General features: G+C 42.3%; 1 protein-coding gene across 1 annotated transcript in view; it reads right to left on the bottom strand.

Moving 5' to 3' along the window:
• trip11 (thyroid hormone receptor interactor 11) overlaps positions 1-18,225 on the bottom strand; it is a 41,703-nt gene extending 23,478 nt beyond the window's left edge. The window contains 12 exon segments of the mRNA XM_036575186.1: positions 1,136-3,718; positions 3,720-3,893; positions 4,040-4,237; positions 5,226-5,324; positions 5,424-5,461; positions 5,737-6,075; positions 6,357-6,522; positions 7,336-7,404; positions 7,527-7,829; positions 10,393-10,503; positions 10,804-10,880; positions 17,702-18,225. Of these exon segments, the coding sequence (XP_036431079.1) occupies positions 1,136-3,718; positions 3,720-3,893; positions 4,040-4,237; positions 5,226-5,324; positions 5,424-5,461; positions 5,737-6,075; positions 6,357-6,522; positions 7,336-7,404; positions 7,527-7,829; positions 10,393-10,503; positions 10,804-10,880; positions 17,702-17,837 (4,293 nt within the window). The 5' untranslated portion in view covers positions 17,838-18,225.

Here is an 18,225-nt window from a genome sequence, read left to right as displayed (position 1 = left end):
CCTGTGGGCAGCGTCCTGTGACCACTGATGAAGGACTAGAGGATGACCAACACAAACTGTGCAGCAGCAGATGAGCTATCGTCTCTGACTTTACATCTGCAAGGTGGACTGACAATGTAGGAGTGTCTAATAGAGTGGACAGTGAGTGGACACAGTGTTTAGTGGTCATAATGTTATGCCTGATCGGTGTAACTACCTGGAGAAAAAAAACAGGAATAGCTATGGCCCAGAAGATGATATTACTGGTCAGCTATTTATGAGGTGTTGGCATGAGGAAAGAAACTGGTCCTGTGTCTGGCAGTCTTAGCATACAGACTACATGCAATGATGCAAAACAGAAATAACTTTTAATGATCACTGTTTTTAAATGAGAAACAACTACAACTTCATCAATTGTGTTTGGAGGCTCTCTTGCACCCTCTGCTGGGTGTATACATGCACTGCAAATTCTTTTTCAGTTTAAGAAAGAGTGTCCAAACTTATTTTCAATTCCATACGAGCAGGAGCACAAATGATCAACTGTTAAAGACTGAGACCAACGGGTTAATTAAATGGACATAGATTCTTCTGCATTTTTGGAATGAAAACCTGCAGTCACACCGATCTTTTGCGGATAAGAGTCTAGGGGATAATTTCAAGCTGCACCATTTCAGATGGAACTGGAAAATTTGAACTGTTTAAGGTGGAACGGGTTAGCTACCGAGACATCAGCATCCTACTAGCGATTTTTTATGCTTGTTATGAAGAAAAGGACCATACTACACTGAAACAGCATTAAACTAAGATAATACAGTGGTTATCGGAATTCTTCAATGGAGAAAACACTTACTTTTGTGGGTTTCTTTGGTCGCTCACGCAGCCATCTTCTCATTTTTTTCCTTTTTTCTCATAACACTGTGTCTGAAGTGTGCCTCAGTTTGGAGGGCCATGTAACCCTAACACTTCGCCCCACCCCTCTATTTCAACCAAAATCGGGGCACCCTACCACTAGAAGTGAACGCGTTAAGGGCAAGGGGTGAAATGGGAGTGGGCCTTAGGTTCCCTGGTGCTCCAAGATATTATTTGAGAAGGTTTTAATCATCTGATAAGTTAAATCAATGAGAAGTTCAAAAACACTGCAAGCAGTGACACTCACCTGGCTCAGCTGGTCCCCCTTGGTCTTGATAAGCAGGTCTTTTTCCCTGAGGGATCGCTGTAGAGTGTCAATCCTCTCACGCGCCTGCCTCAGCTCCTCCACATGGCCTCTCTGTTCACTCTCCGACAAAGACGCAGAATTCGACAAGCGATGGTTGTTCTCCTGAAGCGTTCTGATCATACTCTCCTTCTCCGCTAGAGCTCTCTGTAAGGCCTCCAATTCTTGCCGTAAACTCTCGCCTTGGATGGGTGGTGCTGCTCCCTGCAGGCCTGGAGGTGCAAGCTGAGAAACCTGGAAATGTTCAGCAACCGGGATAGATGGTGTGGACACTTCTGGGGCCTGAGTAAAGGTGTCCAGTTTTCCAAGCAGGACGTCTTTGGTGCTACTAAGCTGGCTGATGGTCTGCTGAACGTGAGCAAGTTCTTGACTCAAACTGCCCAGTCTTCTCTCCTTCTGCTCATAGCTGTGGATGAGTCTGGCGTAGTCGACAGAGAGTTTGGAACTGCAGTCGCTGTCGGCGGACACCTGCCCTTGCAGCTTAAGAAGCTCCTCCTGAAGCTGGGCAGATTCATGCTGCATGTTCTTCACTGTGGTGATAACCTGCTGCTTCCACTCGTCCATCTTCTTGACCTGTTGCTTAAGGGTGTCCCGCTCCTGCAAAAGTTCCTCAAACTGATTGCTGCTCACACCACCCTGCCCACCATTTCCTGAATCTACACTGGAGGACTGGAGGACAGTGACCAACGTTTGGCACTTCTGCGTAAGGGCGTCAATCTCTATGTCCTTCTCACGGATGATTCGAGACAAGTTCTGAATGGTTTCTCTGAACATTTCCTGACTGCCTGAAGGGTCACTCATGGTGGACAGACGCTGGTTTTCCTGCTGAAGTTTAAGCAAGGCAGCTTCTTTGGCAGCAACAATATCCATGATGCGATGGTACTCTGAACGTAGCTGACTGTTCTCACGCGTTTTCTCATTGAGCACAGCAAGCACTTGTTCTCGTTCCACCGCATAAGCTTGTATCTGCTGCTGGAGCAACAGGACCTCCTGGCCATGTCCACCCGAAACCCGAGCATGAAGCGCTTGGATTTCTAGATCTTTCTGAAGCACCATCTGTGAAAGTTTGCCCAGTTCATCGCGAGAGACAACAAGCTGATCCAGCTGTTTGGTCAAGGAAAGATTCTTCTCGTTCAGCTGGATAATCTCGGTTTCCTTCTCCTTGATACCCTTCACAAGCCTCTCAATCTCCACTTTCGACAAGTCATGCTTCTCGTTGCCATTCTCGCCACCGAGAGAATGAGTCTTGTCCTCTTGAAGGATGTCCACGGTCTGGAGTTGACTCTGTCTTTGCATGCTAAGGCTTTCTAGCTCTGACTCTAGTCGTGAGATTTCCTCATCTTTGGCACCAATGAGTCTTTCGTAGTTGAGAGTGCTTTGCTCATGTCTTGACCGAGCCTGCTCCAGTTCACTCTGTTGCATCTGTAGACTGTGTTGACATTGCAAAAGCGATTCCCGTTGCTCTTCTGATGACTTCCTTAAAGCTCCTGCCTCCTCCTGGAGTTTGTCTCTGGCTGCTTTGAGTTGTGCAACTTCTGTTTCCAGCTCAGTGATTATGTCCAATGTCCTTGGTTCTGACATCAGCTGTGGTCTGCTCTGCTGGTCCCGCAAACGGTCGATTTCTTCCTTTAGATGGCTGTTCTCCTCCTTCATGGCCCCGAGCTGCTTGTCTTTCTCTTCCGCTGACTTCCTCAGGGCATCACTTTCTTGCTTTGCCTGCGAGATGCTGGCCTCTAACTCCCTCTGTGCATCAGCAGCTTGAGCTTTGAGCGATGCTGCAAAAGCATCCTTCTCCTGTAGAAGCTCAGTAAGCTGCTTCTGTCCAGCCACGGTAATGTCCAACATTTCACTGGTGTCTCTGTGGTCAGATGCCATCTGCTCTATCTCACGCTTTAGTTCTGCTATCATCAGGTCTTTTTCTTGGTTTAGTTTCACGGCTCGCTCGTGTTCCATCTGCAAGGCAGAGGCGTCCATAGATCGGGCTCTGGTCAGATCTTCAATGGTCCCTTGATACTGCTTAGCCTGCTCCGACAGCCGCTTCTCTAACTGATCCAGCTCGCCTTCTAGCTGGCTCTTCTCCAGTTTCAACGCCTCAATGCGCGTGTCCTTCTCCAAGACCACTCTGCTGAGAGAGGCTTGGCTGTCCCGTAACTGCCGGTCCAGATTCTCCACTTTCTCAAGAGCCTGAACGCTCTCCTCTTTCAACTTCCTGTGCTCTATCTTCAAATCAAAGTCCTCTGATGACCTTTTCTCATACGAGACTTTCAACTCTGCTACCTCTTTTCTCAAGTCCTGGATCTCTTTATCCTTCTCTTCCAAAAGCTTCCTCTGACTTGCAACTTCAGTCCCCTGCTCCCCTGCATGGCTAAGCTCCTCATGAACAGCAGAAAGACGGGATTCCTTCTCCTGCAGAAGCTTCTTCAGGTCGGAGGCCTCAAGGCGTGCCTCTTTTCCAAGCTCCTGAGACTTGCTTAGTTTATCTCTCAGCTCCTTCACTGTGGATTCCAGTTGTTGCTTTCCCATGTGTCAGGTCGTTGAGGGTAAAGGCACTCTGGCTGAGCTTCTGCTTCTGAGCCTCCAGCTCTTGATGCAGTGCCTCCTTCTGATTGTGCGAGTCCGAAAGCTCAGATTTTAGACGGGTAACTTCAGCTTCTGCCTGAGATTTCTGCGCAGCAAGCTGATCTTTCAGAGTGATGAGATGCTAGAATGATAGTAGGTAAGGGGTACAGTAAATACAGGCCCAGGGAAGCCCAATTATTGTTAGCCCTGGTTTAGACAATCAAATCAAAAAAACATACAATTAAGTATAGGAGTGAATAAAGGCACAGTTCAAAACTAAAGATAAACCTGTGTCGCCTCCTGGTTCTGGCGGTCAAGTTCCTCCAGCTCAGCTGTGAGTGTGTCCATGTCGAGATGTGCTTGCTTTAGAGCCTGCTCTCTCTGATCCAGCTGGGTCTTCAAGTCTGAAACCTCCTGCTGCAGGTCCTCAGTTTGAGCCAAATGCTCTCTCTCCTCTGTTAACTTTAGTTTCTCAACCAACGCCAACTGTTCAGGGTAATAGCGACAGAAAAAAAGGATACGTTTATTTGTCTCATCTGGGAAGGGTTACATTAAAATACTGAAGAGAAAAAAAATATACAATTATTCAGTCACACTGTTAGATAATCAACTTTTTTGTGAGGAAGTGTGTTTTTATTTATTTTTTTATTAAGCATAAATTTACAATCAAGAAGTACACTAAGACACCTAACTCCCCTTAACCTGAATCCTCATCAGTTATATTCTGATATATTCCACCCACCCTCTCCCCACATTTGGCGAACATTCACGAAGACATGACTAACTTATGAAGGAACAGATATAAAACATGCTGCATTTTAACCAAAGACCTACTGTATACAAAACGCTCAATTCTGCCTAGACAGGTCCTTCTATCTAGATCCATAATGATTCATAGCTCTATATGGCAAAAATATGTAAACATTTATGTACTGTTTTGTGGAAAGCAATTCATTTTGCATGTAGGCATGGAACACAATGTAAGCATATGCATATGCTACTCCTCAAAAAAGGCCACTGATGATGTGTCAATCTTTCTTCCATTCTTTTCAATGAGAAAGATCAAAAGCATTTTTAAAAAAATGACCTCCATCATGCACTTTAACTACCAATGAATGAATACCAATGATTTATGATCTCAAGTAGTCAAAGCAACAATATTGCAACATATATCCTACTTGCACTCTTTTACATTATAAGACTTGCATACCAGCAAAGCTTTGTTAAGTGTGGTAGTCAAGTAATTTCAGCCACAGCAGGCTAAAATCTGAGTAGCAGGTGTGTGTGGAGGTGTAGGACAGGACACATCAGCTATAGAACATTTCTGTTTACTGCATGCTGTAACCAACCAGATTTTCCAAAACGGCATGCATTTCTCCATAGGTAAAAAAAGACACAGAATGGGAAACATGACCTCAGAGGTCTATAAACTTTTACAAACCAAACAAAAAAAGCACAGGTTATAGTAACAAACCTTCTCTTTCTCTACGTCCTCTTTCTCTTGTCTTAGGGTACCGATGATTGTGTTAAGCTCTAGAATATCAGCGTGCTCAACTTCCGCCTTAGGTTCAGCCTGATTCATGTGAAAAGAAAACAGAACAAACAAATGAGTGAGCAATACGATCGAGCATGTCACAAATGTTCTGACAGTAAGAAACAGAAACAGACTCACATCACTGGACTTCAATCTGGACATCTCTTTTTCAGCAGCTACAAAATAAAAAGGTTATTAGCGCCTGTTAGTTATTTGGCTACGATTTTCAATGCATTACAAATAAAACACTCTTAAAGTGTAACTCCACATCGCTACTGAAAGGCTGTAGCGTTATTCACTAGATAAAAATAAAGGTTTACTAAAAGTTACATGCAATTACATATGTGGTTTGGATGTACTCCAGAACAACAAATCCTCTAGAATTTGGCACAAAACATAAATCTCTGGAAAACGTAACACTTCAAATACATTTTGACATCACCACAATTACCTGCAAGGGCTTTCCTCAAGGCCTGGATCTCATTGTCCTGCTGGGCTTTGAACATGGCTTTGCCTTCCTGCTCCTGTACGCGAGTCTGAAGTTCACTGACGGAACTCTGAAGACGACTGTAATTCTGCAGAAGTTCTGCGTTCTCCGCCTTGGCCTCCTCCTTCTCACGTTCTAACGCCGCCCTCAGACATCCAGCCTCCTCAAGACTGGCCATTAGCTCATCATGCTTAGCCTTGTGAAGCCCTGCCTCCTCTCGCAGAGAATGAATAGTGGCCTGTAACTCCTCAAGTCTGGAGGAACCCTGCGGTGCTGATGGAGCGGCGACTGCGGCAGCACCTCCTGGGTAAAGGGAGAATATAAAGAGGTACCAAATCATCTGGCCATCATTTCAAAAATGGTCATAAATGCCTAGCTATTGCAAGATTTGCAAAACAAGCAAAAGTTACTGTAATAATGTCAGCACAACACATGGCCACATGTAGTTATGAGAGGTACACTAAACATTTAAGCTTTCAGCCAGAGAAAATCATTCTACCTTGGGCCAAGATCAATTAATTATTACAAATTAATTAATTCTTTATAAAAAAATAAATTAAAAGAAAAAACAGCAGTCTCTTTACCACTTTGAATTTGCTCCTCCAGCTCCTCTATCCTCTCCTCATACTCCGCCAGTTCCTCTCTGTGCCGTTTCGTAATGTCGGACAGTTTCTGACGATGGGCATCTTGTAACGCTGCCAGTTCATGCTGATGCTCATCAACCTCCCTGCCCATCGCCTCCCGCAGCTCCTGATTGGGTTAAATCATCTCTATCAGTATTAAAATAGGGTCTGTCTGAAGTACTGATGGGAGCAAACAATAATAATAATAATAATAATAATAATATTAATGATAATAAATAATAGTAATACAACACAACAACAACAACAACAACTACTGGTCCATGATTATAGCCCTCTTGATCTTATACAGCTTGTGGATTCTTCTTACAACGGAGGCTCTCGAGAGGAACTGGAACTTCTTTCTACTTTGCTTTTTTTGCTTTTGTTAGTATGCTGCTTGTTGAGCACTGTCCACTCTGGTGAAGATGCAAAAAGTTTTGCTTTAAAAGCTGTATTTGAATGAGACGGCTAGAACCACGGATCTTATCACTTATCAGTGTGCTGCAGCTGGGTTTCAGCCAGAACTAGAAGGTTTGAAGGTTCAAACTAGGAAAATGTGTAAACAGCATTTTAACCACATTAGTAATTTATTCCTTTATTGCATTAACTTGTTAACTTTGACAGCCCACAAAATACTACTATGACTACTACTACTACAAATAAACAACAACAACAACAACAACAACAATAATAATCATCATCATCACTTGTATAGCACTTTCCGTTTCAGTTATAAAATATCAAGAAAGTAATTTACACAGGAAGATCAGTAAAATCTGATGTTTTAGTCATGTTAATGAAAGTTATTTTAATTAATTACATGTTAGTCATGTTAATAAAATTTGTGTGATGTGTGACAGAGAAATATAATCAATTAATCAAAGACATCAAATAAAAAGTCTAATTCTAACCCAATGCAAACAGAAAATAAAGAGCTCACTTTGATGGCCCTCTGCAGTTTCAGGATTTCCCCTTGGTCTCCATTTTCAGCTCCTGGTACTTTCGATGCCTGGCAGACATGAACAAAAGAAACACTGTCAAAATTTGACCCTAAATTTACATTATAAAAAGCACATTAGACGGCTGATAAATCACATCTACATCCCAGTGAAGGAACATTAAGGACGTTACCTGGGCTACTCTCCTCCAGTGGGCCACGTCTGCCTCCAGACGATGTACCTCACTTGACAGTCGGTTGATTTCCTGCTGTGACCACAGGACATCGCTCAGGTCCACCTCATCTCCATGGAAACCATGATGCGAAGATGAGGCACGAGATAGGTAGGAAGAGGAACTTGTAGTGGTGGCACCAGTGGTTACAGGAAGCACAGCAGGGCCAGAGGTGGAAGAGGTGATGTCCTGGCTGGAGCTTCTGAGCTTCTGGACTTCTTCCTGTAAAGTGTTCTGACGGGCTTTCAGGTGGCTGATCTCCACCTGGAACCACACACATGCAGAACTGAACACAAAACCTACAAAATATAGGCTCAAATAAAATACTGCAGAATATGGAGATTAATACATGAAGACTTTATATGTATCGTATTAAATTACACTACAACATGCTTTTCTGAGCAGACAGAATTTTAAACAGCAGACAGTTCTTAGAAACTGATTAACTTTTCTGATTATTCAAACTGATATTGGATGATTTTGTATTCCAGAAGAGCAGAAAGTTTTGTTCACACTGGGTTATTGTGCTAGAATATCTGCATTTTACAGCATTTTTATTCCTCAAATATGTATTGCACTTTTCCATATCGCCGCTGTCGGAAGAAAACTTGTATCTCCAAAATGGTACCTTCACAGGAGAAGGAAAAAACCTACTTTACTTTTAATGAAAGTCAATGGAACCAGACTACCCCCCCCCACACCCAAGTCATTTTGGGCAGTTTCTTTTGGCCCATTCATCATGAAACTTACACACAATGTAAAGGACAACAGGCATTTTCAAATCATGTCAAAAACTGAAAAACGACAAAAATGGAGATACAACGTTTTCTTCCGACAGCAGCGATATGCTTCTGTAATGAATACAACCACGCGTACTTGAGAATACTTTGGAAAATACAGATACAAACTCAGTACATGTGCTTCATCGCTGCATCTACAAATGCATGTTTGACTCTACTACGCAAAGCAGAAGCCATACATCAACAACATACAGAAACACCGCCGACTTCTCTGGGCCTAAAGCTCATCTGAGACGGACTGACACAAAGTGGAAATGCGTGCTGTGGTCTGACAAGACTAGCTTTCCAACTGTTTTGGCAAAAATGGACATTGGATTTTCCAAGCCAAAAAAGGAAAGGGCCATCCTGATTGTTAACAGTGTACAGTTTAAAAGCCAGCGGCTGTCATGGCAGTGGTGGGGGGCGGGGGGGGGGTGTTAGTGGGGAGTTTTCAGGAACATTCTTGCTTATTTCAGCAAGACAATGTCGAGTCACATTCTGCATGTGTTACAACAGCGTGGCTTCGTAGTAAGAGAGTGCAGGTGCTAAACAGGCCTGCCTGTAGTCCAGACACGTCTCCCACTAAACATTAACTGTTTTAATGAAAATCTTTAATAACACTACATATTAAATAATGTAACACTGAGTAACATAACATCTTTAAAAACTATTTCATCTATACTATTAATAGACGTTACGACAAACACATGCATTCACAAGCTTCTTCTGGTGCAGATTTATGCCGACTTGCATGCTAACAGCGCTCCCTGCTGGAGAAACTTCAGACTACAACAGGTCAAGTCCATGTGCTTTACAAATTAATAAACATGGCACTTTCCGTCATTACAGTGGCATTTTCATACTTCAGCTAACCACCAGGTCACTCAAGCGGTACAGAAAATAGTGTAAATTTTACTCTGTAAATCACTCACAGCAGAGACAGAGACACCCAGTCATTTTAGCTCAGTTCTTTTACTGTAGCAAGTCACACTGAAGCAAGTTGAAGTTCTAAAGCACATCTGCATTACTCTCTCTCTCTATCTACCAGTAAAAAATAAATAAATAAATAATAAAAAAAAAACATTACCGCACTTTTTTTCCCAACATATTCAGAAGCTGTTTAACAGTAAATTAGTCCTCTCAAATTCTAAATAAATTCAGTTCTTTTCCCAAAATGGCGATTATCGCCTTACACATTGCCATCGGGTAACTTGTCCGTCATAAACAACATCCGATTACATTGCCCTCCCATCACCTAAGTGCAGTATATGACAACTGAGACCCCAGACTGATGATCAGCTGAGGTGTTATAGGAAAAAAATTCCATTTTGAGAGAATCCAGAGAAATCTCATAAAAGGCAGGGCTGAAAACCAATACTGAAAGCCTGTGACCTTTGACCTCTCTGAAAGCACCGTATTAAAAAACAACACGCTTCTGTAACGAATATAACCACATGGGCTCGAGAATACTTCGGAAAACCCTTGTAAGTAAACAGTTTGTTGCTGCATCTACAAATGCAAGTTAAGACTGATGATCAGCTGAAGTGTCATATCAAGCAAGAACAGGAAAAAAATTCAATTTCTTGACAACAACAATTTGTGTTCTCAGTTGCCAAATGATTCCTGAACGTTTCATGTTAAAATGAAAGGTGATGTAGCACAGCGGTAAACATGCCCCAGTCCCAGTCGTTTGGGAACATGCTGCTGGCATCAAATCAGTTGAAGCGTTAAATATCTTGTCTTTGCACTGTTTTCAACCGAATACACAGAAAAAAGGATTACATTTTTCCTACTTTCCCAAATTTTCCAGAACTAGGTTTGTAGCTGCAGTTTAGTATGCAGAATATTAAACACTGAATTAAAATAATATATATTCCAATATAATTTTTAAATGTGACACTACAGTTTCTCCAGTGCAGTTTGTCGGTTGCGACTTCAGAAAATACTAATGGAATATTCGAATCATGCACCAGTTAAAATGTCAAGGACCGTAATATTATATTTCTGCCATACTGCCCACCCCCACAGGAATATAAGGAGAGTGTCACCTCTTTCTGCTGCAGGAGAGTCCTGTAGTCCAGCGACTGCTGTTTGACCTGGATCTCTGCTGCCTCCAACTTCTCCTCCAGCTCAGCATTTATCCGCCTCAGACGCTCATACTGGAGCAGAGAAAGAGGACAGCAAGAAAGCGGAAGAGTTAGATACACATGACTAAGATTATTTTTAAAGACAGATTATCTGTATTGCATGTATGAATGTGCAAAAACCTACGCCAAACGCCAAAAGCTGCAATATGATGACACCGATAATGTAAAACTACACACACAGTTCTGGGAGAAAAAGACATGTTCCTCCAGTTTATATCACCTGTTCTTAGCTTTTTAGATTTCCCAGATGACCCAATACTTTTGCGCAGCACTGTATATTAATTGGTACAGTAACTACATAAGAGAACGTACCTCAGATTTCTGTGCAGCAAATGAAGCCTCCAGTTCTACCAGCTTTGAGTTGGACACCTGTAGCTCAGTGGCAGCATCTGTTGTAAAGCCAAGCACATACCAATAACTTACGCTCTATAGCAGCAAAGATCTAAATATAAAAACGTATTTATATCCACTTCACCCCTCCCCACATTTCAGACATTTCAGTTAAACACACATCCTGGCCTTTAAATAACACCATTATCCACTCATATATCAAGAGAAGACGATGGCGGTGACTGATACATAAATAACATGATGTTGAACTAAAAGAATGTCCTACAAACCTGCCATTGCTTGCTTTGATCAGACTGTTTGGTCTGTTTTCTTGTCTTAAAATACAGCATTGTCCATGCTAACTGGATAAAATCATCCCAGAATGGAAACTTACTGTTTATTTCATTTTTATGGATTATAAATCATTCTTTCAAAATGCATTAAAATGCATTAGTTTCAGTCATAGCAAGAGAACAGCACACAAAACAGCATTAAATAACGCTTATTTTATAGCATTATATCATATAAATGTAACACTGCTTTTCAGTATCAAATATAGCACTAGAACACTGCAGAAGCAATTTCATGGTACACTGCTGTATCTTTATGGCCTCCAGTTCCTTTTGCATTCCTGAAATGATGTAATCAACCCTCTCTTTGTGAAAATGGAGAAGTCAGAATCAAGTGAAAGGATCACAGAGCGAAGATGAGGTGGGTGATCAGTCCAGGGTAAAGGCCTCATTGTACTTCTTGCGAAACGAAATTCTCGAGGGTTGTGCGAAGCTGAAAGCGCCTTCCAGAGCTTACAAGCTCGCATACTTTCTGCGGTTTCGTGTTGCCTGTCGCAGACCTAAATATAATATAACCTGTATGTTTTGGTGCTTCGTACTAGTTAGTATTACTGAATAACAGACTTAACATCTCACATTTAGGAGATACTCATAGCTCATTTAACAGATGCGCGTTTCACAGTGAAATATTGGTGTGTCTGCCAAAGCCGAAGCGCCTCAAATTTGTCCATCTTTGGTTAATAACACGCCTCTTTTTTACCGACCAATCAGAGGCTTTGTCGTGTAGAGTCTTCGTCCACGGAGTTCGCCCAGCAGCCATGTGCACGACACGGCGAACGAAGCCTCCACGGGCGGTCGTGGGCTGGAGGTCAAAGAACCAGCCTTGTGATCGGAAGGTCGCCGGTTCAATCCCCTCAGCCGACAGCACGTGACTGAAGTGCCCTTGAGCAAGACACCTAACCCCCAACTGCTCCCCGGGCGCCATGGATAGGGCTGCCCACCGCTCCAGGCAAGTGTGCTCACTGCCCCCTAGTGTGTGTGTTCACTAGTGTGCATGTATGTGGGTGTTTCACTGTACGGGTGGGTTAAATGCAGAGGTCTAATTCCTCTGTGTGCAAAACACCGTTGGCTAATGGTTCTGAATTCTGTCTGCGGTTGTTTGTTTTCTCTGCAATTACGTCATATTGTTCGCTGAAGCCTGGCGAATGTCGTCTCAGCAAGAAGTCTGCCGAGGCCTTTAATTGAGTTCAAATTTTTTGGTGTTTCTACTAAAAGCTACAAATCAAATTCAATCTACATAAATTTATTGTTAAATAAAACTAAATTTTATATTTATATATATATATATATATATACATATATACACACATATATATATATATGACACTCACTGAGACAAGTTCACTGGTTGAGTTTAAGAGAACAGCGCAAATCTAAAATTCTAAAATTCTAATCTACCAACTATTATGTTAAGAAATTGTGTAAACAGAGCTTTAACTCCTTAAAATCTCAGGCTTCTTACATCCTAAAGCTTATTTTTCAGTAACTACAATGCGAATTGGTTGAGTTATTCTTAGGTTATAGAGGTGTGTAATAAAACGTTGGGCCTGCCTGTGGAGCCTGGCCATTTAAGGGGTTAAGAAATGACAAAAAACTGGTCTTAACAATTATTACATAAACTTTGAGCTGATTGCAATAATTTTAGGAGTCCAAAACTGTTCTTTACATCATATTATCCAGCCCTAGTTTTTGCAGGGTTTGTTTACTTTGGTTTTGAGCATATCACTGCTGTCAGAACAAAACCTCGTATCGCCACTTTGGGCATTTTTCAGTTTTTGTCATAATTTTAAAAAACGCTGTTGTTCTTTACATTGCGTGTAAATTTCATGATGAATGGACCAAAAGAAATGACCCAAAATGACTTGGTGAAAAGTCCGATTACACTGACTTACATTAAAAGTAAAGTAGTAAAGTTTTTCCTTTTCCTTTAAAGTTACCATTTTGGAGATACGAGGTTTTGTTCTGACAGTGATATACATTATTGACGACGTTCTCTTCTGACTCACACATGTTAATCTGGGTTAGCGTGATGAACCTACACCACACTTAAAAATAAACTGGATTGTAACATTTGATGCAGAGGCTGTCAATCAAGAGGCGGTCTTGAAACGCAATTTGTTGGGGGTCACGTCCACACAGTGAAAAAATTAACACCGAAAATATTTTTTACACTGTAAAAAATGATATCACAGACCCTGCAGAGCTACTTTTTATTTTCTATCAAAAATAATTTAAGTTTCGCAGAGTATTTCATACATTTCCTTTACTTTCCAAAACCCCCCCAAAAAATGAAATTAAAATGAGAAAAAAAAAACTAATACAGTGCAAAACATTATATCTTAGCATGGACAAACATCTTAAATCTCATCAATATATCTAATATTTCTAATTTTGAGATAATTGTAAGAGTATTATAAGATTATTCAACTTATTTCTAGGCATTTCATTTACTTATTTTTAAGTAGTTTTGTCTTATGAAAGTATCTTATTCCACTGAAAAACCATTTTACTTGATTTAAGAATTATTTCTTAAAATAAGCAAAAATATCTGCAATATTTCTCAAAACAAATAAAATCTGCCAATGGAATGAGACACTTTCACTAGATAAAATTACTTAAAAACAAGCAATAATGTATAGAAATATGTGAAACAATCTTATGATATTCTTACAATGATTTCAAAATGAGAAATACTAAATATATTGATTAGATTTAAGATGTTTCCCTTGCTAAGATATCACTTTTTGCAGTGTATTCCATTTTTATCTCATTTTAAATTCATTTTTGGGAGAATTTTGAAAATGTATGAAATTCTTTGCGAAACTTTTTATTTATTTTTGACAGAAATTTAAAAGTAACTGTACAGGGTCTACAATGAATCTCAGACTAGTTTGCCTATATTTACTTTAATTTAACAAGTGCAGAAGCATGGACAAAATTCTGGCTTCAAAATGTCCTCTGCTATTGTTTTAACTGCTTTTGTCCATGTTTTAATGGATGTAACAACTGCACTGTTCAAACTCAGCCTTGCTGATAGACAACGATGCTTTAAGTGTGATAATCGGCATGAAGGGAAACTAACAGAGAACTAGAGAGGGCTAATTTACTATTACAGAGCCTCATAAATAATATTAAATAATGTACACAAAAATTTGCAGCCTCTTCCGTTCAGCTTGGGTGTCCCAGTGGTTGAGAAGCATTCCTATATAATGATTAAAATTATGAAAATATAACACTACATGGTTTTCCAAAGGCAGTCCAGTTTAATATCAGAGGGATTCCGCAATAACGAAGTTCAATAATACTGTACTTATTATTTTTAGACATCAGGCAGGCCTGATTTAAACACCAACGTCTTTTCTTCATAGCTACTCTAAGTACAAACGAGCTACGAAACGTTTATCAGAATGCTGGTCCAGAAGTCTCTCTGATGCTGAAGTGTCTGGAGGTCACGGAAACGGATCTATAAACACAGTGAGACATGAGTCAGAGTCTATCCGCCGCTCTGCTCCGCTGGAAGCTGCTGATCAAAGTTCTCCGCCTGTGCTGGCTGTGAGATGTTCACCAACGCCGCCACACAAACAGCGTGTTTGCTTTGGGAAGCGCTGAGCTGAGCTTTTCGGTTCGCTGCACATGTTTGAATTTCAGTGATACACAGTTCATGGCCTTGGATGAGACCGCTACACCGCTCAGAAACCACACAGCACCGAAACAGATATTTAAAAATAGGCTAATGTACAACACACTGTATCCAGAGGAGACAAAGGAAACACAGGCTTCATTTCTCTGTTTCACAGCCAAAACCAAAGGATGACTTTCATAGAGTTTTCATTTAAGCAGTGCTAAACACATCACTGTGCAACGGTCAGATTTTCCAAGGAGATCAGATTCCAAGATATCTAAGGAAGCTGCATAAGGAAGGAAAAAGTCAAAGAAAAATAAGAGAAAAAACAGGAGTTTCCAAAACTGGAGTTCAGAAAATGACTATGGAGAAAATGGGGCTCCTAACAACCACCTGGAAGAGCTGGTAGCCCCCAAAACTGCCCCCATCAGATAAACAGCACTTAAAGCTTTCATCTTTGGGAGAGAGGAGAAAATCAAGCTGCTTCAGATCTGAAAACATCCACAGGTGTTTCTGTCCATCCTTCCACTGTGAGAAGACGACTCAGCGCTGTGGGTCTGAAAGGATGTGTAGCTGATCTAGAAGAACCTCACTGAGAAAAGCAGACGGACACATCAAACAAAGAAGCTGAACGATGGACTGACCACCCCAGAGTCCAGACCTCAACACCACTGAATGTGTTTGATTACTTCAGAAAATGATCAACCAGCTTCTAAGACTGAACTTTGGAGGTGTGTCTGCAGATTCTTTGAGGAACTGAAAGTGAGTCTCCGGAAAAGAATGGAAGCTGGAATAAAGGTGAAGAGTGACTCACTGAATAATTACATGAAAAATTATCCCTGAATGGCGGTCTCTGACGTTTGCACAGCACCATAAGTGTTCACAGTTTTTGTGAACTCTGTACGGCGATATCGTTACTATTAAATAATTTTTATAATCACATGGATAATGGACAATTCACTATATGGCCAAAAGTATGTGGACAACTAGGCCTATACATCACACCCATATGAGCTTGTTGGAAATCCCTTTCCAAAAACCGTGGGTATTAATATTCAGTCCCCACCCACCTTTTGCAGCTATAACAGCCTCCACTCTTCTGGGAAGCTTTCACATCATTTTGGAGTGTATCTGTAGGAATTTGCGCCCATTCAGTCTAAAGAACTTTTGTGAGGTCAGACACTGATGTTGGACGAGAGGGCCTGGCTCACGATCAACGTTCCAGTTCATCCCAAAGGTGTTCAGTGGGGTTGAGGTCAGGGCTCTGTGCAGGCCACTGGAGTTCCTCCACACCAAACTCGTCTAATGTGTCTTTATGGCGCTGCTTTGTGCAGAGGGGCTCAGACATGCTGGAACAGGAGAGGCTCTTCTCCAAACTGCTGACACAAAGCTGGAGGCAGATAACTGTGTAAAACGTCTTTGTGCTGCAGCATCAACATCAACCTTCACTGGAACTAAGGGATCCTGTAAATCAGCCCCAGCTCATCATCCCTCCTCCACCAAACTTTACTGTTGGCACTATGCATTCCGGTAGGTAACGTTCTCCTGACATCCACCAAACCCAGATTCGTCCATCAGACTGCCAGATAGCGAAGCTGACTCATCACTCCAGAGAACACTTTTCCACTGCTCCAGAGTCCAGTGGCGGCACTTTACACCCCTCCAGCCGACACTTGGCACTGCGCATAGTGATCTTAGACTTGAGTGCAGCTGCTCAGTCATGGAAACTTATTTCATAAGGCAATTTTGAACTCTGTAGTAAGTGATGCAACAGAAGATAAACACTGTGCGCTTCAGCAATCGGGGGTCCCGCTGTGTGAATCTGCGAGGTCTACCACTTCATGTCTGAGCTGTTGTTGCTCCGAGACGCTTTCATGTCACAAACGTAGCATTTACGGTTGACGGGGCAGATCTAGCAGGGCAGAAATTACACAAACTGACTTGTGGCAAAGGTAACGTCCTCCGACAGGGCCATGCTTAAAGTCACTGAGCTCATCAGTACGACCCTCTACTGCCAGTGTTTCAGTGTGACCCAATTCAGGGGCTGGATCCTTCGAAGGACACGGTCTATGAAGGTGTGTCCTTCAAAGGCTGCTTAGACCCACGAAGGCTGCACCGAAATGAGACGGTCTGCCCTACGACAGATTTTCTGTTTGGATCACAGCACCGCTGTTCCCGTCCTTACCGCTGCATCACAAAACGCCACTCCTGTCAAGTTCTTTTAAGGTTCTTTAAAGATGGCGCCAGAAACTTTGATTTTAGTTGTTTATTTTTTCATTTATTAGAATTGCAGATGCTTCACCGTTGGCTACTGATGATATTTTTTATATTTTTACGATTGTGCAGCCGTTCGCCTCGGTTTAAACCCAATACTTGTATTTAAAAGTGTCTCCTCAGCCTCCGTTTGCTTCTCTGTTGATGCCGCCATGCTCTCGAACCCTCGCCAGCACACAGTGAACCTCGGGATATGTTGGCTGGCGAAGGACGCACCCGATGGATCCTTCGTTGCCATGGAAAAGGACACATTTCTCAGCCGCATATGAAGGAGCCTTCGCATTGGGACAGCCTAGTCACGCCGCTGTGGCGCAATCGGCCTTCAAACGCAGCCGCAGAATTGGGACACACTGTTTGTCTATCGAGACTGCAAGGTGCTTAATTTGACCCACCTGTCTGAAATGAATGTGGCTGAAACACCTGAACTTATGGAGTGTCCACATACTTTTAGCCATACAGCGTTTGTTTATGTTGACTAGAATTCATATCACCCTACTCTACACTACTGAGAGGAATCGTATAACAGTATCGAAGCAGCGTCTCTCAATATCGAATCGAACCGAACTGTATCGTTCATTCCTACAGAAATGCCCTCAGCGGTTCCATATGGTTTTAAACGGCCCATAAAACTCACCTCCGACTTCTTCGGTTCCTTCCAGCAGGATGTCTTTGGTGAAATTGGAGATCTGGCCGGTGAAGGAGGACAGGCTTCCTCCAACCTGACCGAGGGACTGACCGAGCCCGGAGCTCAAACCGCCCAGCCAGGACATTTCACTCTCTCAGACACCCGGTAACCGGGAACAGGCGGGGCTGAAACGGCGGCGGGCTGGTTATTAAACTCCTGCTCCTCCGCAGAGACACTCCAGCCCGACAGACATGGGAGATATTAATCCAGGTTTAGCGGATCTTCATCAGCAGCCGTTCAACAAACGCTGTTCGCGGAAAAGCGGAGCCACCGCTGCCGAACGGAACACAAAAAACGACCCAGAAACCCAAAATAAAGCTTTCAAACCGCAAATATGACGAACTAAACCGTCTGTTTGGAGTCAGATTAACCGCACAACACCCACAGGAATGAAGACAACAGTCCAGAAACGATCCAAATCGCCTTTGTTTTGGTCCGTCTTCTCCGCACCTGCCAGCTCGACCGCGGCCATC

Source organism: Colossoma macropomum, unplaced genomic scaffold (assembly GCF_904425465.1).
Source record: "Colossoma macropomum unplaced genomic scaffold, Colossoma_macropomum, whole genome shotgun sequence".
Taxonomy (NCBI): Eukaryota; Metazoa; Chordata; class Actinopteri; order Characiformes; family Serrasalmidae; genus Colossoma; species Colossoma macropomum.
The sequence above is the reverse complement of the archived record's forward strand: the minus strand, read 5'-3'. Positions and strand labels throughout refer to the sequence as shown.